The sequence below is a fragment of the Exophiala oligosperma genome, assembly GCF_000835515.1.
Source record: "Exophiala oligosperma strain CBS 72588 unplaced genomic scaffold supercont1.11, whole genome shotgun sequence".
Taxonomy (NCBI): domain Eukaryota; kingdom Fungi; phylum Ascomycota; class Eurotiomycetes; order Chaetothyriales; family Herpotrichiellaceae; genus Exophiala; species Exophiala oligosperma.
The window spans coordinates 301679-322452 of NW_015622828.1; the positions used below are offsets into that span (position 1 = coordinate 301679).

Genomic DNA, 20774 nt, shown 5'->3' on the forward strand with positions numbered 1-20774 from the left:
ATGCGAGGCGTCTAAGGACAATGAATCGGAGGGTACCCGTGAGGTTATGTAAATATTCAGCACGGGGTTCACATGGTGCATCTGCCGTAACAGAAAGAGATATCTGTCAAGTGAATTACAAGTCTGAGATTTCTGTGGATTCCTATCAAAGAAAGTTTCGAGATCTGAGCACTTTTGCCAACCCCCATAGTTCGTAAATCATCTCTCAAATGGAAAGTAGATCATCAACCTTGCTAGCATTAGGAAAAGCATTCTGAAGGCGATGAGAAAGTGACAAAGCCGCCAAGTACGACATATCCGACTTGCGACCTATGTCAAAAAGACCTCCAATACACTGCGCGCAATTCTCGTATAAAGTATCAAAATCAAAAGAAGGTGAAGGAAAGGTATCTGATTGCAACTCGGCAAGCCAGACCATGAACAAGTCCGCAGACCTTGCAAAACATCGAATCAGGATTTCCGTCCAAGGCTCGGTGAGGAGCGCACCCTGGCTGACGGTTGTGTGGAAATCACTGATTTGGTGGAACGACGAGCCATTTCGAGGTCTTGCAACTCTGCAAACATCCGCAATTTGGAATGCGCTGGTTCTCCGCATCTCGAAGGTGAGGCGACAAGATTTTCGGAGGGCTCCGTAAAGGTGGTCACCTCGCTCATGCTGATCAACATCGTCAAGACAGTCTGCGAGCCACAGAACGCCGAGATGCCAGTGGCCGATCAGAACTGAATACCACGATTGGACGCGAGGGTGTAGTTCATCATGATGCTTCAAGCAATTGAGTATGAAATTGCCATAAGCTTTGTTCCAGTATTCATATACGTTTAGAGCATCAACAATGGCCGCTTCAATGCTCTTTGTGGAATTGCGCCTGAATATACAGTTGCTGAGTCTCTTGATCTTGCGGTACAACAGGACTTTGACTTGTGCAGCGTCTGCCAGGAGTGCTAGTGCATGCTCTTCGGAAAAGGGCCAAGCTGTGCTTGTGGCATGCACCGTGAAATCAGCCTTCTTCATCAGTAAGCTGCCCCAAGGCGAAGACTCAATATCGTTGTCAGTGGAAGGATCGCTGAAACTGATCGACGGTTGTTGGTCTGTTGAAGTATCAACTTGAAGGATGAGAGAATCTTCGTCAGACACGACAGGTGGCCGATTGTAAAACACGGCAAGTAAAGTGTCGCACATCATCGTCACCCAGAAAAGCATATTGAAAGACTTCCGGTCCGTTACGGCCATCGAGTCTGTGAAGTCTTGTCGGAGATTCCTGCTCGACTCTTCGAGCTGAACACGTTTTGTTGATAGTCGTAACAGAGCAGCCTCAATGTGTACCGGACGTCCCTGCAAATTGAGCAGGTCTTGAAGCTCCTGAGATTCGCTAGATAAATCAGAGACCGCATGATCTAGTTGGATTTTCGAAGGCTTAATACCGCTGTCTTGGGACTTGGTTGACATGGTATCTGCGTTGGACTGCAAAGAGACCTCGCGTTTGAGACCTCTCTTTGCTTTGTGCTTCATAATTTTGGCGTATTGATGTCGAGGTAGGGGTTTTTGGATGAAGGAAAACAACAGCTGAGCGAAAATCACCCGAAATGAGTCGATCTCGGCAGCTTCGTGTAGTGCTCTTTGGGCATCGTACCATAAGGATTCCTGCAACGAGCGATCGAAATTGGATGGCTCTCTGCCATCTGGGGAATTGCTTGCGCGACCGTCGATTATATCGTGCAATGCCTCAAAACGAGGTGAGTGTCCGGTGCTCTCTTTCACAGCATTTGCTGATTGTGCCCATTGGCTGGCGAAGGCCATGATAGTGGCCTTCAAGGCACGCGACGCCACATTGTTCTCATGCGGTGTCAGAGGACGATCTCTTACAGTGGATGTCGGGCGGTCCAGCTGACATATTCGTGCAATCATTCGGTTACCAGATTGTAGAAAGCTCCCTCCAGTCAGATACTCGGTGGTCCGAGATTTCGTAAGTTCAAGGCCTTCATGGATGTAGGGGCAGGTTCTCTCCGTGAGCCAACAAGACAAGGCATTCTCCATTGTATCCTGGTAGATACGTGTCAGGCTTTCTGAGATTATGGCCTTGTTTGTTCGCTCAACAAGAGAAGCAATCGTGACATCAGAGAAAGGGTTTGTGTCGGTGCGACTCTTAACTCTCGGAGAACGTTGGCCGCCAGGAGGAGTTTTCCGCTTGCGTGAACGGGTGCCGGAGCTGTTGCTGTACAGGTCGTCGCCAAATGAAAAGATACTGCCCGGCGTGGTTTGAATATCGGACCCGGAATCTCGCTGGTGGTAAGCATGAGACGAGTCCCATCCCCAAATGGCGCTTGATCCATTCATGTCATCCCGAGTAATAAGGTCATAATCCTCGGAGGTCAATGAGGGGCATAATTCATTGAGGTCCGGAATGGCAAGCGTGTCCTGGGAGTTCGCGCGCTCCTGTGGCGCGTCGAAACCTGAAAAATCAACAGCATCGATACTAGTAGGCGAAATTGATCGATAGCTGAGGGAATAGACAGAATTTTGGAAAGTATCACTTAGAGAAGCATCGGGGCCTTCTGAAAGACTTTTTCCGCTGCGCGCTTCGGCGGCGGAGGGGACGGACACAGTCTTTTCGCCTGTCCGGTGCGATTTTTCCTTGACGGTTCGAAGGACCTTTTCAAACGTACAGACTTTGCCCGTCCTGATGCAATTCGAGCAAACTTCATTGCTGTCACGGCCGGTGGCGTCGCACGCTCTCTTGCCACGGCGGCACTGGTCGCAACAATGATTCTGGCGGCGGCGGGGTTTGGCGTTCGAATTCAACAGTGTCTTGGGCGCACAAGTCACAGTCGCCATGATGGTGTGTCAAGAGGATCTAGGGCGTCGATTGCTGCATACGATCCGATGGAATGGAGACGAGATGAGATGGAAATCGAAGAAAGAATGATGGATATTGTTGAGGGCCCTGACAAATCGACAGAAGAGACAAGAGCAGAGCGATCCCCTCCGACCGACCGGATGGTCAAACCCCAGATCTCGCTGTGTCTGCCCCGCACTTCCTTACTCGCTTACAGGTTGGGGCTGGTCGGCCTCACCAGCCAACTCGTTCTGACACCCTGGCACCAATTGGCTGATCTGCAGGTCCCATTGCCTGACCCGATACTCACAGAAGAAGAGTCGGGCGAGGATGGAGTCCTACTACCCTAGATGTAACAAGCCCTAGTAAGTCTGGCAATCTGAGCTTGAATGGCGATCATGAAAAACGTACGAGTACCTACAAGTAGATGGAATACGAAATACGAAGTCGTTCACAAATGTAAGGGTAATTCTGGAACCGCCGGCTTCTTGCCTCGATATAATGATGCCTACGACGACGACGATGGAGCATGACTCCTCGACCTTCTGAAATGGATTGCTTCTTCCAAGCCAAATGTCAATTCTGAAGGTTTATTCAACTCCATGTACTCCGTACAGCGAAGGCCTTTCTTTTGCGATCTGCATGGGAGCATACACCCCGTAGTACTGGCTCGTTGTTTTACCTATTCATTCCATATGCTGAGCACTTTTCAGTATCACTCCAGCCTACTCCCTACTTGGATTCATTACCCCGTAACCCTGCAGTATTCTGAACCGGTGTGGTGGGCAGCTATATTCTTGGCGCGTAGAGTTGACGCTACCCGGCGAGGTTTTGTAGAATTTTGGGCTTGAAATGGTTTCGAACAAATCACACCAACGTACACGATTTTCTGAGACCAGCTGTCACATTGTGAGGAGCAGAAAACCGACCATTATCGAGATGGACAGCCAAAAAGCACGGGCAGAATTTTTACGGGCATCAAGCCGCATGCTGTTCTCGTCCAGCCCATCCACGTCTCGTCATCTGCAATCTCAAAGCACTGAACTGCCACAATCATTACGACCTTCGAAGACACCAGCTCAGCAGCGCGATGCTTGCACTGCTTGTGGGAACTTGTTCATACCAGGATGGACGACAGAAACCAAAATCTTCACACGGGGGGCCAGGCGTCGTCAAAGGTCAACATCGCAGAAGACCCTCGTTCGAAGCACACTAGTCTCTAACTTATGTTTGGTCTGCCATCGTACGACGAGAGAGGTCGCTGTTTTCAAAACCGACATCAGAAAGAGTCAAAGCAAACCTCGGAAGGCTCCTGCCATAGCCTCAACGGCGTCGATAGAAAAGACTTTGCCTTTGCCCGATGAATCAATGGTCGAACAGCCTGTCAAAACCAATAGCAAAAAAAGAGCAAAGGCCAGGAAAGATCGCGACGGTCTGCAGGCTCTTCTTAGTAAGAGTGCAAAGAACAAGCCCGCACCGAGTCTCAGTTTCATGGACCTGATGAAGCGATGAGTTGTCACCGTACAAATTGTACGACCAAGTCTACCCTACGAGTACTGGCCCTATCGACCATCTTCCAGCCATCATTGTGGTGGCGATGGACACAGCTCCAAGGGTCCCTGAGCCCAAAATCTAGGTTGCATTAGTGCCCGCAGTACCGAAGGGCGACCCCCCGCGATAAGGTGATAGGCCCCTTGGCGGGTGGCATGTCTTTCAACTTCTGCGTCATTCTGCCCGCAGCGAAATTTTTCTGGGTACGCAGAAGCCTTCTACACAGTATTCTAGGCGAAGGGAAAGCGAGTAATCTTTTGTCCTCCCTGCTCGTCAGATCAGACAGGCAGTTCATACCATCTCACGAATCCTCATCATGGCCGATGCCTCCGCACCACAAGTGGTTCATGCCGAGCCCAATGAAACCGGCCTCTACGAACTCGAAAGTCTATGCATGAATTGTCGCGATAATGTATGTTCTATTCCTCTGTTAATTGACAATAACTGACAATCTTCGCAGGGTGTTACTCGCATTCTACCCATCAAGATCCCGTTCTTCAAAGAAATCCTCCTGGAGTCGTTCTCTTGCGATCACTGCGGCTGGAAAAACAATACTGTAAAAAGTGCGGGCCAAATTCAAGAGAAGGGCACCAAATATACCTTCAAGCTGGACAAAGCCGCCGACTTCCAGCGACAAGTTGTTCGAAGCGACAATGGTATCTTCAAGCTTGAAGATATCGATCTCGAAATGCCATCTGCGCCCGGCCAATTCACAAACATTGAAGGTCTCGTCTCGAAGATAAAGACAGACTTAGAATACGATCAACCAGCACGGAAAGAAGCCACTCCAGACTTATACAACGCACTGCAAGCAATTATCGAAAAGATTAGAAACATGCTAGAGGGCAAGGCGTTTCCTTTCACCGTTTCATTAGACGACATGTCCGGGAACTCGTTCATTGAGCCCTCACCGGAGGACAAAGGCTCCAAGTACATCCGACACGACTATCTCCGAACAAATGCCCAAAATGCAAAACTGGGTTTGCTTGCTGATGAGGATGTCGAAGGTCCTGCGGGCGATAGTATGGAAGGCGTCGATATTGTCGATGATCAGGTATATGAACTGCATGCTGAGTGCCCAGCTTGCTCCAAGTCGTGTACAGTCAACATGAAGAAGACCAACATTCCCCATTTCAAAGAAGTCATCATCATGGCTACAGTCTGCGACCACTGTGGATACCGCACAAGCGATGTCAAGACGGGTGGTGCGATTCCGGAAAAGGGCAAACGCATCACGTTGGACATCCGGACGGTGGAAGATATGTCCCGCGACATTCTCAAGTCGGAGTCTTGTGTGCTCAAAAGTCAAGATTTGGGCCTCGAGGTGCAACCAGGAACGCTTGGCGGCCGCTTCACCACGGTCGAGGGTCTCCTGAGTCAAGTCAGAGATCAGCTACACGGCCAAATTTTCGATGTGGAAGATGAAGGCCTCGCTCCGGGTGACTCCATGTCATCGGACACAAAAGCGAGATGGGACGCCTTCTTTAGCAAATTGGACAAGGCTATCAAGGCCGAATTCCCGTACTCCATCACCTTAGAAGATCCCCTTGCCAACTCTTTCGTGCAGAAGAATGTGGATTCTGGGGAAGATCCTCAGATCAAAAGCGAAGAGTATGAGAGAACAGCAGAGGAGATGGAAGATCTAGGCCTCAACGATATGAAAACAGAAGGATATGAACAAGAGTAATCTTGATAGAGGTCATCTGGGAAGCGGACGACGTAATTCAAGATGCTATGTCTCCATCATATGGCCTGTCGCCGTCAACCGATGTCCCAAGAACATAATGCTGGACTGTCGTCCCCCGAGAATCCCTCGGCGCTGCCGATCGGGGGAGGCTGCTTTGTTCGACCGACTCGATTTTGAAAGGGTCCAGAAGGGTCACTGAGTATACAGCTTAGTCTCGGGGGTCCGCTTCATACCGAGCAGTCGTTGAAGAGAAGAGATCGGAGACCGGGTCGCCGAGTGACGATCCCTCACCCTGTTGAGTTGAGGCATATCGTCTTGGGAACAGATGACTCAGCATCCGCACCGCCACCATTGTACAGTGAATCCGTCAAGACGTCACGGGCACAATTTTGAACGTAAGGGTCCTTGAACCCTCTCTGGTGACAGGCATCTGATACATAAGGCAATAGAATACATCTTCCTAGATGCGCATTTCCTACTATTATAGTAATCCATTGTCAATATTTCACTTGGTCTCAAAACATCATGTCTGAACAAAGTCGTCACGAAAGACCCAAACTACCCAAGTTCGAACCCCTTCCTCCCACGAACCCGCTCAATAGGTTGATCAATTTCATACTGGCACCGCTATTCTATCTTCTCTTCACCACGATTGCGAGTATCATCATAGTTCCGATTTACGTCATCGTTGACAACTTCAAGCACGGCCGTAACCAGCACGGTGGACAGCGTGTGCCGCCGCGAGACAACCAAAGCTATCCCGGACAACCAGATCAATCGAACAAAGCGTCTGCGTTCCTGCGTTCTTTCGGCGATAGCTATGGCAAACCTTCTAGTCGGAAGAGGGCCGGTTGATTGGATCGGATATGTGAGGCAGTTTCGTCCTCTCTTCGAGTCCATCTGAAGCACCACACCGGAGAGATGGGGAGCAATAAGTGTGGAAACTGACGGTCTTTCATGTTCAAGGACCCTTCTCGATATTATGGGCCTCCAACTTATCGGGCTTGACAAAGTAGGAGGCCTTTGAAGCTCAAAAGTACCTACCTCATCGAGCACGCAATCGAGATCTGATCACGCCAACGGAGATGATGAGTTTCCTCCTGGTGGCATGTGACCAGGATAACCAGGCTGAGATATCACCCGTCATTTGGCGGCGCTATTTACCAGTACATGGACGCAGTATCATAGAGACGATGTACTACTGGTTGCTGGCACAGCAAAGTAACAACTGCTCGCCACGATTCCTGACATGTACGATGCATTGTACCTAGGCCTCTCGAGAACTAAGGGCCCCTCACCAAAGACCTTACGCCTTCATGCGTCAGTGCTTGTAAATGAGAGGAAGGCGATGGATGTCAGACACGACTCCAAAGTGAAAATGTTACAAGCATCACTGCCGAGGGGTGATTTGCTCAGGAAATCTGTTCGTCTTATGATGCTGGCTCCATGTATTTGGGTCCTAATTATTAGTCAGAAATCCGCCGGCTTTGACCGGAGGGCAGATTTAGCGGGTCAATAATCTTTGGTACTTTTTTGTCGTATTATTTGGGAAATGACTTCATTAATCCAAAAATCCCATTCTCCAATGACTTCTCGCCTTTCGTATCGTGCTGTTTTCTCACCAAGTCCCCTCGTAACAAACCTGATCCTCCAGGCCAGTGTCACTCACTGGTGTTGAGGGTATGGAGACTCTGCACAATCAGTCGGAGACTTTTATCTTCACTGTCTCCCCTCGACATATGGTGTAAAAACAAATACTGTCCGTTGACCTTTCCTCCCTTCCCGCGTTTCTGCCGCACCGCCGGCACTCGCACCGCGGAGACAAACAAGTGCGAGAACCATGTCCCATGGCGTTACGACCGGCGCCGCAGCAGTCTCGAGCAACCACCACCACCGCAGCAGCAGCAGCAGCAGCAGCAGCAGCAAGAGGGCAGCGGTGGCGCACCCATACTTTCACTTCCTTGCTGGCCTGACCTCGGGCGTGTCCAGTGCGGTCCTCCTCCAACCGGCCGACCTTCTCAAGACCCGGGTCCAACAATCCCGGTCTTCGTCTCTCGTCCCCGTCCTCAAATCCATCCTCTCCGGTCCTCACCCCGTCGCGAGCCTCTGGCGAGGCACCCTCCCCTCGGCGTTGCGCACAGGTTTCGGGTCCGCGCTCTACTTTACGTCGCTGAACTCGCTGCGGCAGGTTTTGGCAAATGCCTCGGTCGTGGCCGCGGCCGGGAATGGAAATGGAAACACCGTCGCTCCGTCGGCGGCGTCGACACCTCTGCGCAAGAGCAGCTCGGTCCTCCCGAAGCTCTCCAACACCCAGAACCTCATCACGGGGGCCAGCGCGAGGGTCTTTGCGGGGTTCGTGCTCATGCCCGTCACCGTGATCAAGGTCCGTTACGAGTCGGACCTGTACGCCTACAAATCCATCGCCTCGGCCTCGCGGTCCATCTACGCGTCCGAGGGACTCAAGGGGTTCTTCTCGGGGTTCGGAGCCACGGCCGTGCGGGACGCACCTTACGCGGGGCTCTACGTGGTCTTTTACGAGGCCTGCAAGACCAGGTTGAACAGGTTACTGTCCCCTCCCGCCGTCGCACAGGACCAGTGGGGGCAGCAGCTGGAGGGCGTGGACGCCAACGACGGCAGAGGCCGACACGCGAGTTTCGCATCCTCGGCCACCATCAACGCGAGCAGCGGAGTGGCCGCGGCGGGACTCGCCACGAGCTTCACGAACCCTTTCGATGCCGTCAAGACCCGGTTGCAGTTGATGCCGGGAAAGTACAGGAACATGGCCCACGCCGTCAGGGTCATGCTGAAGGAGGACGGCGTCAAGAGTTTTTTCGACGGCTTGGGGCTGAGGATGGGGAGGAAGGCTCTCAGCTCCGCCCTGGCCTGGACCGTGTACGAGGAGTTGATCGGTAGGGCTGAAAGGTTCGTCGAGAGGAGGGACAGCGAAAAGGCTGCCGTCGTATGAGAGAGCGTCCGAACCCCCCTCTGACCCGGCATCGAAAATGCTGGCACAACAGAATGGAAAGGGTGGAAAATTTGCAAAATCCAATCAACTCACCTCATATCTTTTTTCAAAAACAAAATAATCACGGCTGAACGAGAATCGGAATCAACAAACTCCCGAAGGGGAAATCAAAGTAAAAACCACTCGCACTACTAATAATACCCAGCTCGGAGTCAAGGGGATACCTGAGAATTTGAAATCCGCTCCATCGGGAACGCAAAATGACCATCACGGTCAAACCGGTAATGTACATAGCAATGTACATTAACAAGCCAGGCTGGGAAAGAAATGTCACTATATGCCACCTTGTATCCTTGTATACTCCATGTACATCTATTATCAATGATGACCTTCAGAGCGGAAGTAATTTTTTTATATTTGTGTACGGATATACACCCCTTCAAGAAAGGCATTGCGAAGACGACTATGAGAAGAGCCACAGACCCAGGATCGGTACTCATACCAAGCGGACGATCCACGTTTTTTGCTGTGCCTGTGCCTGTGCCTGTGCCTGTGCCTGTGCCTGTGCCTGTGCCTGTGCCTGTGCCTGTGCCTGTGCCTGTGCCTGTGCCTGTGCAGTGTGATGTTTCTAATTGTTGTCCATATGCCCTGTTCCCTCCAAAGTAGTCCCCCAAATGCCTGATCAGCATGATCAGTATTCATTGATATGCTATTCCCGTTTCCGAATTCCGATTTCCTACTCCCATATTTCCCTCCGCCTGCCCCGCCGTAGGCACCGTAAAGATTGAACTCGACCAACCAGTCATGCAGTTGTGGATGCAACTAAACCAGTAAAAGCGACATTGATGAACCATAGCATTCCCAGACCCAAAAGCATAAAATAAAAAAACATCAAGGGGGTATCAGATGGCCGCCTGCTAAAACCTGAACAAGAATGAAAAGAATCCAAAACGCAAATCAAATCAAGACATATCCCAGTAGTGACAGTCTGAATGGCCAATGGCCACCAAGGTACTGCCAGCTATGCGACATGCAAAAGAGCCAAAGGGAAAAACAAACACAGATCGTTTCGTCGTGAAAAGTCCTCGTCCACCCCAGAGGGACACTCCCTGTCCCAATATATGCGACAGTATTGTAGGCCTTGATCATGGCGGCTTCTGTTGGTCTAGTCGCCACAGCCCAAAAACCTCAAAGCTCCGCAGAAAGTCTAGACAGATGTATATCCCCCCATTCTGACCAGCTGGCATAATTCTAAACGGAGTTGAAGCAGTGGCCCTTCCGTGCGAGATATAGTAGTGTTGTGCATACCCTCCAATCAACGGGGTATGAGAATACCGACCCAGATTTTTGAAGTATGCCGGGTTTGATAAAAGATCGATTTCGATGCAAAGTGGCTCGAAGGGTCGGCGACAATACATAGCAATGACCGTCATTGAGCCTTACCCGAGAAGTAGCGTCCTAAATCTTTGCCGCACTTGCAACAGTGAAATGATCTCTGTCATCGCGATAGTGTCCCGAATGGTACCCGTTGCCATTCGTGTAGCCATTGGAGCTCGTATTGCTGTAGTCGGAATTGTTGAACCCACTGTTTCCGGGTCCAACTATATCATGTGGCTCGACACCTTGGAGTTTCAGGCACGCATTGCCCAGTAGTCCAGCCGCTTCGTGGGTAAGTTCCCATCTCGTACTTTCAAAGGATTCCTTCAAGATCATCAAAAGGCCCAGGCAACGATTTTTGCCCTTGACAAATTCGAGATCATCAGGGGCACGCACACCCCCGACTCTTTCAAGATATTCGCGCATGTCATGCTCTTTCTGCCGATAAGTCATGAAATCTTCCTCGGCTGGCGGGGGCTTGATTGGACCTTCCAGTGCAAACCCGTAGCACCAGACGACTAGGGCAGAAATATATAATACCCATGGTCGATTTAACAAGAAGTCGTCTCGAGCAATATATTGGTTGTGCTCGAAAGCTTGAGGTAGGATAGGACTTGCATGTCCATACGTGCGACTATTAATTCCATCGATCGGTTCATCTGGTGGAATCAAAACCTGGGCAATAAACTTGAGAGCATAGAACGCTGCATCTCGTGCCGAGGCCTTTGTTGCCCACCGTTCTATCTTTTCACGGATCACACTGTAATCTTTGGGAGTGATTGAGCGACCGAGAAGACGATTCGCTCCCGCAAACACTTGACAGTCAACAACATCGACATGAGCTGCAATGTGTGCAAGGTGATGCAAAACAGTGCGTGACTCGAAGATGTTCTCATCGTCCACTGGTGGCAGCATACCCTGAAAGGGGGTCGTAGTTGTTCGAAGTGGTGAAGGAGGTGCTGGCGCAGCCTCGGCTAGTGCTTCGTCAAAATCACGTTTCCAATTATCAAAAGCTCGTAACAAAGTTGCTTTCCACTTGTCAGGGCCTCCAAATGAGTTAGCTGTGCGAGGTCCTAGGGAAGAAATCTGAAGATCTCTTTGAGTCATATGCCACGACACTGATAAAAGACCAGCCATAATGATAGTGCGACCAAAAGAGTTGGTTCTCACTCTTTGGCCGTTGAGGGTCTTCTTTAGGCCGTCCAAAAACATGATTGGCTTTACACCGTTCGTCTGCAATGATGATTGCACCCGTCCGGCTTCTGCAGCAGAAACGGCCGACCAGAGACCTTCATCACATGGCAGGGGCAGTCGCATCTCATGCGCAACCATTTTAGCGGCATGGCCAAACATTGTTGCATGGATTGAGTCGATGACGAAGGCGCCAAACGCAGCGCGGCGGGTTGCTTCTGTGGTCACCCAGCGATGCCAGGATTCTTCAGATTTGGTTGATTCTGTGGATGAGAACGGGACGGAAATCCTGCCGTTGTCTTGCTCCCCGCGCAGGCTCGGCGGCGAGTCGGACGCAGAACGACCAAGGAGAGAACTGCCACGTCGCATCAAGGTGAGGGTAGAATCATGATGAATATGGGCTCTCTCGTGAAGTGCCCTCGTCGCATACATTTTCTCATAGACTTCGATGAGAAGCAAGGTTTGAAACACCCACAATTTTGCTGGTGGTCTAAAATCAGCATCTCGTAGAATTTCCCAACGAATATGCCATGCAACAAAATTGGCAAACTCAGCGGCTGAGTCAGTTAGAGATGTACCATATGCCTTATCCAGGGTTGCAGCACCAATTGCGATGACAGCAAGCAACAGCAGATTGGGCGTCCGGTCGGCAGAAAAAGTAGGCTTGTGTAAGATTGGCAATTGTGCATGTTGATGGTACCAGTAAGAGCCAATGTAGGTGTGCATCATCCTTAAGCTGAGAATGTGGCCGTCACTGTCAACATCCCCCTCGAACACCGAGTCTTTGCGCTTTTTGACCGCATCGTGAGGGCGCTCGATGAATTGGCTCTGCATGATGTCGAGGAGTTCCAGACGTTTCGACTCTGACATGATGTATTGGCTTTTAGCCGTTTGGTCCAGTATACTGGTTACACTCATCCGATGTTGCAAGGCAGCGCTTGGATATGCATTACTGGAGGAAGGGCTCTGGGAAAAATACGTGGCCTGCATCTGTGACTGATCGTGACCACTAAAGCCTGGAACATAATTGGGAGGCGAAAAGCCATTCGAACCGGAGTGCGCGTCATTGAACAACCATTGGGTGAAATCGTCCACACCAAAAGGGGTTTGTGTATATTCATCGATTCCAAAGACGGGAAATCCATAGGCCGTACCTAACTCTCCGTTGGACATGCCACCCGTCATTAGCGGATAGGTATAGGTGTCGCCCCGGGTAAGGCCATGAGATACTGCGGCTGCAAACGCAGCATCTGCAGAACGAGAGACTCCGGCAGAAGGATAGCTGGCTGAAGTATAGGCAACGGCTGAGGGCATGTCGATCGGCTGCACGAATCCATGTGGTCTTTCATGAATAGTATCGGAATTTGCCCTCACCGGGTGATAGTTGGTGGCAGATGTCGAAGAATATTGTCTGACAGGCGATTGTGGAATGGCAGCCACGGAGGCTCTGTGCTGTGTTGCTTGCATTTGGGGATAGGCACTCTGTACCCTCAAATCTCCCTGGTTGAAACTCTGACGTCGGGACGAAGTAGACCATGACACAGCCTCCTGCCTCTGCGTAGGACTAAGAGGGTTGCTCCCAGTGCTGCTTGTTCGGTGCAATGGGGCTTCCGGTCTCGCCATGACGACTTGGGGCGTTGGTGACTGCAATCTAGTGTCGACTGGTGCGTTGGACGTTGACCTTGCATTGCCTGACATTCGGGTCGGCTGTTGGAAAGGGCCAGAATCGATAGAGAAAGATGTAGAAGTTGGTCTTACTTCCTGTCGAGGGCTTCTGTGACCGGGAGCGGGCATCGAATAGGTTGGCCCCTGGGCGAGTTGCTGTTGCTGTTGCGGAGATAAGACTGTAGTCTCTGGAGCAGCAGCGGACTGAGCAAATGAGTCTCGCTTATGCAATTGAGATCCATGAGTGGTGTGCCGTTCGCGATGACGGATGCACAGGTCCTGGCGCACGAAATACCGAGTGCAGTCAGGGAAATCGCAACGATAGATGGTCTTGGGGGTATCTATGATAGGTCAGAACTAAGAGCTTTCCTGCAACAACGCGAGGTCTCACGGTTCAATTGATGTCTGTACAGATGCTCTGCACGTGAATAGGCCTTCCCACAACCTTCGTGTTTGCATTCGAACTTCTTATCCGGGTTTGGCTTAACAACTTTCCTCTTCTTCTTGGGCGGCCCTGTGGAGGTAGACCCAGCACCCTCCTGCGAATTGGGTGGTGCATCATCTGAGGAGCCATTTTGTGCACCCATATCTTGTTCCCTTTTGTAGTCGGCCTCCGTGCTGGCCATGTCGTTGAGAGTCTCTTGCCAAAGGCCCTACAGCGCTTGCTTGATGGAGCCTGGCTACGTCTTTCAAAGCCTGACATGGGGCTTTCAAATCATCTGTAAGGACTGGCGGTGAGCGTCGCGAAATTCTGAGGCAAGAGATCAAGAGACCGAGGGATTCGACCGCGTACTCTTGCGGCGGTAGCCTCGGTTCCAGTATACAAGATGCGATGTGGAGGAGGTAGCTTCTGTGAGGGATAAAGTTGAAATGCACTTATTGCCTGTGCAATATTGTTTAATCAGCTGAGTTTCTAGGCTGGGCCCAGTGAAGTGGTTCGACAGGTTGGACAGCAACTCCGGTGTAGCTGCGGAAGAACAGGAAGACAGTGCGGGAGGGACTTGAGCGAACGGTACAACGGTGGGATAGCAGACTACTACGAGTCTCCTTGATGCAAGGTACCCAGTCGCGCAGAAATTGACGGTTCAGGTGATTTCGAGCGGCAAGGCTCTGGCGAGACGAGTCGAGGTCTTATTGCTTTTGTTGCTCCTCATGGCCTACTGTGGTAAGACCCGCACGGTCTGATACTAGGAGGGCACCTTGGTTTCCCTGGAGGTCGAATTGGCGAGACGACGAAAACCTTCACTTTCCTTTTGGGCGGAGGGCGGCGAAGAGAGGTACGGGGTTGCAGTCAGGCTGATGGGTCTGAGGAGGACGGAGAGATCAGTCGAGGCTAAATGAGCCTGACAGTGAGGGACCTAAGAAAGCCTCGAGACTCCCGTGGGGCATCGATCGGAAGGAGAGACCAGGTTTCGTAGTTGTCGATGGTGATTCGACACGAACGACGCGGGATGTGCTTGCGGTGGGAGGATAAGTACAAAGCAGGGCAGTTCGACGACCACTGAAGAAAATGAGGCTTTCTGGAGGAGTCGAGGATGGTGGAAGGAGGGGGTGATCACGGTTCGCCAACTTTCTTGAGTCAAAGCGCCAGGTTCGTCGGCAAGACGTCGGAGGCGGGTTCGGGCCTTTTCCCGCTGGGGGCGGAGAACGGGCACACGGGCACACCCAGACACCTAAATGACACCTAGACAGGCCGCTTAATGGTAGCCTAAAAGACCTGCCTCAGCCTACTCAAACAGGTACCTTGCCAGTGCATCGGTGTGTCTGCAAACCAGTCTGATAGGGTGACAGGGCTTCTCCATCAGGGCCTCTAATGCCGGCTAACGCTCTCTATCACCTCTGCTAAGCCATCAGCAATATCATCTGCTAATTGCTTTGCTTCCCAGTCCACCCGAGATCTGATCATCTGCACTGTGGCAGTGAAGAATCTCACCGCGAAAGAACCGGGCATGGAAGTCACGAGTCTCGATCCTTCGGGAACATCATCATCATCACAGCTCAAGAATCCTGTGTTCGATGGTCTGCCTCTGCCTGGGTATAGAGTTTTCGTACTCGTAAAAGACACTGGACCACAAGGGTCGAGAAAGAATCAATCCCGGACGTTCCAGGGTTGAGTACACGTCTGCTTCGTTCATCATTTCCCCACGCTTTCTCACCCTACTTGACCTCTGGTACGGAGCATCAAGGCTGTGATTGATCTTCCACAGTCGCAGAAGAACCAACCAGACTCGCGTTTTGACCCATCTCCAGACTGCAGACCCGTATTCGCTCGCCTCACGCATCGCATCATCACGCATGGCGTTGTACAACCCAGTTCCCGTCTTCTCGTGTCACCCACACATCGGTAGTATCCGACTTGACGCCCCGAAACAGGTGCAACACCTCTCTCTTTGAGCGGCCTGACGAGCCACGAGGCTTCGCTTAGCCGCGGCCATGGGGTTGATTCATCAACACAATTGAATTGCTCAGCGGAAGTCCTTCATTCACCTAATCGGGCCAGTAGGCGAGTCATGATAAGTTGTCCTCACCCCTGGAACCAATGGTCATTTACGAAATCTATCTCAGGCCACGGTGCTCTGGATAAAAAGTCAACCATTTCGTTGTCTAGGCTTTCAAGGCTCGTCGTCACCAGCTTACCTCGTTGCCTCGGTCTTTCTAGAGCTGTTTCGTATAATCTACGAGCCGGACATCCTCAGGCCTTGGTTTTTCTCAATTCTGCTTTGCGTCAGCGCTCCAGGAGAGGATCCCCTTCTGCTACATCATTATGCAGCAGGGGTCGTCCCGAATCAACAAACGTGCAGAAGCCTGACAACATGAAAGGACCACCAAGACCCAGGTCAAGGAGAGGCTGAAGCAGGGGGGATGGCAAGCATTGACCATTCAGGCAAAACGGCTGAAATTGTTGTGAGTCAAGCCCTGCTGCCTGGTGGGATATTGGTTGTCTTCCACGTCGCCCAACCTCACTGGGTAGGTGAGTTCACATCGCTTCTCCGCAGTCAGGGTTGAAGTGCAGCCCGCCCCCCAAACACGCCATGTTGGGGAACGATACTGAGCTAATGCATGGGGTTTGGGCACCGTGTTAGAGGCCGAGACAAACGCTCGCTTGTTCCTCCAGCTGAGGGGTCTCTCTGTTGCCTTCGGGGGTAAACACTGGTCAAATCGAACCAGGGAAGAGACGTGCTGTTAGCCCTCAACAAATTTTCAAGACATCGAGAAGCACGTGAGGGTTTTGCTCGGCGTATTCGTGTTCTTCCCGTTGCGGACTGAATTTTGGTCCGGGGTTTCTCGTTATTGGCTGAACGACAGCCCCGTACAAGACACCCCGACCGCATCAGGGGAAAAGACAGATAGGGAGATTGGTCTCCGAGACAATCTGGCAACGTCAGGTCACATACGAACAATAAATATAGGAGAACGAAAGATCAGGACAGCGTGGTGCTTGCACAGTTCGTTTCTTCTGAAATTACAAGCGCAACACCCAAGTAAAGAGCTTGTCTAGAATCTCTAGGGATCCGGTTTACGGGCCGTTCAACATTCACCATGTCGGATTCTCCAATAAGTCCAACAACTGGCAAACCCAAGTCAAAGGTCTATGAAGGGCAATGTCACTGTGGTAGAGTCAAGTAAGAGGAACGATACCTGTAGCTGCGTGGAAGAAGTGTTCACTAATACATACCCTCGTCTAGGTTCACCATGAAGCATTCCCCTCCTATCGAAGATGGACAAGTGAGCAGTTGTAATTGTACGTTTCTGATTTGTTTTCCCTTTTGGAGCACAAAGATGAGCAAAGCAGTCCGGGTTTTGACTAACTCTCTCATCAACTCAAAAGGCTCGATATGCCACGCGAATGGTTATTTGATGGTCTACCCTTTGGAGACCAACATCAACTGGATCTCCGGCAAAGACAACATGACGAGCTACTCCTTTGGACCAGAACGCATCGCCCACTCGTTCTGTCCGACTTGCGGGACGAGCGTGTCTGGGAAATCCACCGATCCTAACTTCTTCGCTGACAATCGAGCCGTCAATGTATGTTTGTTACACACCAAGAAAAGGGACCCAGGGGGAAGAGCCAGACTCTCTCTCCCCGGTTCTATTAGAAGGCTCTCTCACTCTCACCAAAAAAAGCTAACACACTTCTTCTATAGGTCCGTACTCTCAGAAACCTCGACGTTCCAATTGACCAACTCAAGATAAGGAAGGTCAATGGTCGTGCTTCATGATCCTGGAAATGGAATTTCGAAGGACTCTCATCAGGATTTTGTCCCAAAGAAGAACCACGGTCGATAGTCCTGAACAACATATATGGAGACAACCGCTATACGACATCATTCCGTTTCATATGAAATGTGGAATGCGGCTCAGTCTATCAGAAGAAAGCTGTCTTCGTTATGAATAATTTACGCATGCACGAGTTGTACATGTAGGTACTATTTACTCCGTATTGAATGAATACTTGTATGGCTATTGCATCAGGGGTATCCGTAGAACCAAGTGCGCCATTGACAATACTCCCTGAATTCAGCATCTATTCCAAAGGTAACTCGTAGCCCATTACTCCGCCCAGTGCAATGTCATCCGGATATGGCCCAACACCAAGACGATGCCAGCAGTTCATGGGCCTTCAACATACGAGCGCAACTGTGCCCGACGTCGCCCAGATAACTGAAACAAGACTCCTGCCAAAATAAATCACAAGAACGCTTGCCGAGTCTTGATACATTTTTGAGCTGCCGTCCACACGCTAATCAACGCCGGATCCTTCGTGTGTCCTTTATACCGAAGTGGGCATCATATACATGACGGTGCCCAGCGCAGTCAATCCTACGCCAGCCCACCACCAATGATCAGGGTTAAATGAATCTTTGCTAGGTAACCTGGAGGTGAAAGCATGTTGGTTGAGGGGTTGGAGCGGTTCTTGTGCATGATCGCCGTCACCACCGTCCGTCCGTTTTACACGACTCTTGCCAGTCGCACTCGCTACACTGGTTGGGTTAAGTGTCTGTGTCGGTAGCATCTGTGGCGGTGTGGCGACGAGATACATTGGCTGAATTGGAGAGCCATCGAACTTGAAGAGGTTCAGGCGTGGTACATTGTGAAAAGGATCTGTGATGACTTGGTAGCTCTTCATCAATTCGGCCTGTTCATAGCGAACATATATTCCAGTGTCGCCCGAGCATGGTGAGGATGTCAATTGTCGGCCGTCGACCCCGAAGGGTGTCAATACAAGGCTGCCGTTGCCCGGGAGTGTGTAGGTTCCGTGTTGCCATTGCATGATGGCGGAAGGGCAGTGTGGTGTCGTCGCTAGAAAGGAGCTAATATCAGCACAATTTTTGATCCTGCTTCGCTACAAGTGTTCTGCTGGGAAGAAATGCCAAAGGACTGTGGTCATATCAGACAAGACGTACGGTTTGCAATGGCGCGATAATAAGCCTCTTCATAATAGCCATCGCTGGTGAAGGAGTACGAGATCCCTGCGAGTTCGGGTTCGATGAACCTGTCATTTACAGGATCGTAAAAGCCCTACGTGAAGAGATCAATACAGAGTTGCAATATCGAGACCATGAGACAAACCGGCCCAGTGACGACTTTCTTGGATTTTGTCGACCATGTTCCAACAAGCGAAGCGTCGCCCTGCGCGCTACTCAGGGATGTCGCGAGAGCGACGGAGAGGAGAAAGGCACTTTGTATCGATGGAATCATTGTTGCATTTCTGATCTGCGAAACGAAGGAGTGACAACAGAAGAGATGAGGTTGGAGTGACAGAAAACCGCAGGTTGGATGTGTTGTTTCAATCTGACCCTCTCTCACCCTGATCAAGACACTACACGGAGAGTTGACGCGGAGGCTGAGGCGTCTGCACCTGCAATTGGAGGCGCAGGCAGGGTCCGATTTTCAAGGTCTTGCCCACCACACGCAATATGCCTGATTCGTCCCTGGAGATCCTTCACACAAAACTAGTAGAACCACGACTTTGAGCTTCTAGCACACACATTTGCACAACCATGCAATACAAAAGTAACCATCCATGAAGTCCAGGCTACCCATATGGAGTCTACAAGCACGGAAAATGTCCACGACTACCCTGCGTGAGCAGAAAGATTCGCTACGAAAGCGCATCCGGGATGAACTCAAGCAGCTCAGCCCACGTGAGATAGAAAGACAGTGTAGGCTTCTTCATCGATGACCATCGCTCTGAGCTGAATGAAGGTAGCAACTGTTGTCACAAATCATGTTTTGCAGACACCAGCATATCATGATGCAAAAGCCATAGCAATATTCCTTTCCATGCCCGGCAAAGAAATCTCAACCCGAGATATTGTCCTACATTCGCTGGATAATGGCAAGGCTGTCTTCGTGCCCTATTTGCACCCGGGCACAGATTCGAAGTCCAGAGTCATGGACATGCTGCAGTTGCAAGACAAGCATGATTTTGAAACACTGAAGCCAGACAGCTGGGGGATTCCGTCCCTGTCCAAAGACTCTGAGGGTGTGCGAAGGAATGCTTTAGGCGGATTTGGAATCTCGAGTATACGTGACCAGAAGGAACCTCCAGTGCTTGATCTCATATTCGTGCCCGCGGTGGCTTTCGATCAGTCTCATCGACGTCTTGGCCATGGCAAGGGTTTCTATGACCGCTATCTCGAAAAATATAAGAACGCTCTTGATTCAAGCCAAGCTACACAACAAATGCCGTACCTTGGTAATGTTTTTCCATCTCCTCAACGAGGGCTGGCTGATGTGAATGCTTAGTTGGTCTTGCTCTTGCTCAGCAGAATCTGCCCGGCAAGGAAGAGATCCCTGTAGATCAAAGCGACTGGTTGATTGACGAGGTTATCACAGCCGGCAAAACGGACGTGGTATGACCACAATTTCCCACTGCTGCAAACCCTTCGTATTGCCTCCTGAAGGTCCCAAAACTAAACGTCCAGGAAGGCGTAGGCTGGATAGTACAAATCAATTTTTCCGTTCTTCAGTCCAGCGATTGTATAAGTGAGACGTTGTCTCCTTTCAACAGGATTTGTCCTAGTCAAACTTTAGCAAGAACTCTTAATAACACTGGATTTTCTCGTACCAAGTTGCCTCCTCTTTTCTGGGGTATCTTTTGTGGCCAGTTGCACCTCGACAGCGTCGTCCACCACGAGGTTCATGAATTCATCGAAGCCCTGCGCACCCGTTAGCTAGACTTCTCAGACATCCGAAAGACCACTGACTCGAATTTTTCCCTCAATGCGCGTGCGCAGATTCTCATAGAGCCATATCGAGACTGTAGAGCGCTTCTGTAGCAGACTGAAGATGAAATGAATTGGCGCAAGTAGTGTTTTGCGCCCGCCGCCGCCACGACCTGTCATTGTAGCTAGTCGGTTTGAAGGGACTGGGGATCTGGATTCAAGCAGCCTGGTTTGGTTGATAGGAGGGAGGCGTTTGGACCTAGTAGAAGGCTGTTAGGGTGTAAAACGCGACTTGATCACTTGTTGCAAAATGCGGCGGACTTTTCAAAGGG

At 50.8% G+C, this 20774-nt stretch overlaps 8 protein-coding genes across 8 annotated transcripts; 4 read left to right on the forward strand and 4 right to left on the reverse strand.

Moving 5' to 3' along the window:
• Nucleotides 1-124: 124 nt before the first annotated feature.
• PV06_09819 (uncharacterized protein) lies at nt 125-2833 on the reverse strand (the record flags this gene model as incomplete). The annotated part of the gene is made up of 1 exon (XM_016411296.1): nt 125-2833. One exon carries the CDS (start codon nt 2831-2833, stop codon nt 206-208), a length of 2628 nt encoding a protein of 875 aa, XP_016258050.1. The 3' UTR covers nt 125-205.
• A 1868-nt stretch (nt 2834-4701) lies between these two features.
• On the forward strand, nt 4702-6072 carry PV06_09820 (uncharacterized protein; the record flags this gene model as incomplete). The annotated part of the gene is made up of 2 exons (XM_016411297.1): nt 4702-4797; nt 4846-6072. The coding sequence occupies 2 exons, from the start codon at nt 4702-4704 to the stop codon at nt 6070-6072; spliced, it is 1323 nt and encodes a 440-aa protein (XP_016258051.1).
• A 525-nt stretch (nt 6073-6597) lies between these two features.
• On the forward strand, nt 6598-6927 carry PV06_09821 (uncharacterized protein; the record flags this gene model as incomplete). The annotated part of the gene is made up of 1 exon (XM_016411298.1): nt 6598-6927. The coding sequence occupies one exon, from the start codon at nt 6598-6600 to the stop codon at nt 6925-6927; it is 330 nt and encodes a 109-aa protein (XP_016258052.1).
• A 2547-nt stretch (nt 6928-9474) lies between these two features.
• PV06_09822 (uncharacterized protein) lies at nt 9475-14794 on the reverse strand. The gene is made up of 3 exons (XM_016411299.1): nt 13662-14794; nt 9654-13611; nt 9475-9587 (listed from the first exon to the last, which is right to left on the reverse strand). The coding sequence occupies exons 1-2, from the start codon at nt 13894-13896 to the stop codon at nt 10496-10498; spliced, it is 3351 nt and encodes a 1116-aa protein (XP_016258053.1). The 5' UTR covers nt 13897-14794; the 3' UTR covers nt 9475-9587; nt 9654-10495.
• Nucleotides 14795-16810: 2016 nt separating this feature from the next.
• On the forward strand, nt 16811-17640 carry PV06_09823 (uncharacterized protein; the record flags this gene model as incomplete). The annotated part of the gene is made up of 4 exons (XM_016411300.1): nt 16811-16893; nt 16957-17012; nt 17100-17299; nt 17419-17640. The coding sequence occupies 4 exons, from the start codon at nt 16811-16813 to the stop codon at nt 17491-17493; spliced, it is 414 nt and encodes a 137-aa protein (XP_016258054.1). The 3' UTR covers nt 17494-17640.
• A 10-nt stretch (nt 17641-17650) lies between these two features.
• On the reverse strand, nt 17651-19092 carry PV06_09824 (uncharacterized protein). Its single transcript, XM_016411301.1, has 3 exons — nt 18845-19092; nt 18679-18793; nt 17651-18574 (listed from the first exon to the last, which is right to left on the reverse strand). The coding sequence occupies exons 1-3, from the start codon at nt 18971-18973 to the stop codon at nt 18045-18047; spliced, it is 774 nt and encodes a 257-aa protein (XP_016258055.1). The 5' UTR covers nt 18974-19092; the 3' UTR covers nt 17651-18044.
• A 196-nt stretch (nt 19093-19288) lies between these two features.
• Nucleotides 19289-20136, forward strand: PV06_09825 (5-formyltetrahydrofolate cyclo-ligase; the record flags this gene model as incomplete). Its single annotated transcript, XM_016411302.1, has 3 exons — nt 19289-19437; nt 19485-19973; nt 20024-20136. Exons 1-3 carry the CDS (start codon nt 19299-19301, stop codon nt 20134-20136), a joined length of 741 nt encoding a protein of 246 aa, XP_016258056.1. The 5' UTR covers nt 19289-19298.
• Nucleotides 19642-20766, reverse strand: PV06_09826 (uncharacterized protein). The gene is made up of 3 exons (XM_016411303.1): nt 20485-20766; nt 20346-20436; nt 19642-20296 (listed from the first exon to the last, which is right to left on the reverse strand). Exons 1-3 carry the CDS (start codon nt 20620-20622, stop codon nt 20244-20246), a joined length of 282 nt encoding a protein of 93 aa, XP_016258057.1. The 5' UTR covers nt 20623-20766; the 3' UTR covers nt 19642-20243.
• Nucleotides 20767-20774: the final 8 nt, after the last annotated feature.

Coding starts and splice junctions, on each gene's coding strand:
- PV06_09822 (XM_016411299.1), bottom strand. CDS start 13,896: ATGGCCAGCACGGAGGCCGACTACAAAAGGGAACAAGATATGGGTGCA. Junction 13,612..13,661: donor GTACAGACATCAATTGAACC/GTGAGACCTCGC, acceptor GACCTATCATAG/ATACCCCCAAGACCATCTAT.
- PV06_09824 (XM_016411301.1), bottom strand. CDS start 18,973: ATGATTCCATCGATACAAAGTGCCTTTCTCCTCTCCGTCGCTCTCGCG. Junction 18,794..18,844: donor AGAAAGTCGTCACTGGGCCG/GTTTGTCTCATG, acceptor CTCTTCACGTAG/GGCTTTTACGATCCTGTAAA. Junction 18,575..18,678: donor TTATCGCGCCATTGCAAACC/GTACGTCTTGTC, acceptor GCTCCTTTCTAG/CGACGACACCACACTGCCCT.
- PV06_09826 (XM_016411303.1), bottom strand. CDS start 20,622: ATGACAGGTCGTGGCGGCGGCGGGCGCAAAACACTACTTGCGCCAATT. Junction 20,437..20,484: donor GCATTGAGGGAAAAATTCGA/GTCAGTGGTCTT, acceptor ACGGGTGCGCAG/GGCTTCGATGAATTCATGAA. Junction 20,297..20,345: donor AGAAAAGAGGAGGCAACTTG/GTACGAGAAAAT, acceptor AAGTTTGACTAG/GACAAATCCTGTTGAAAGGA.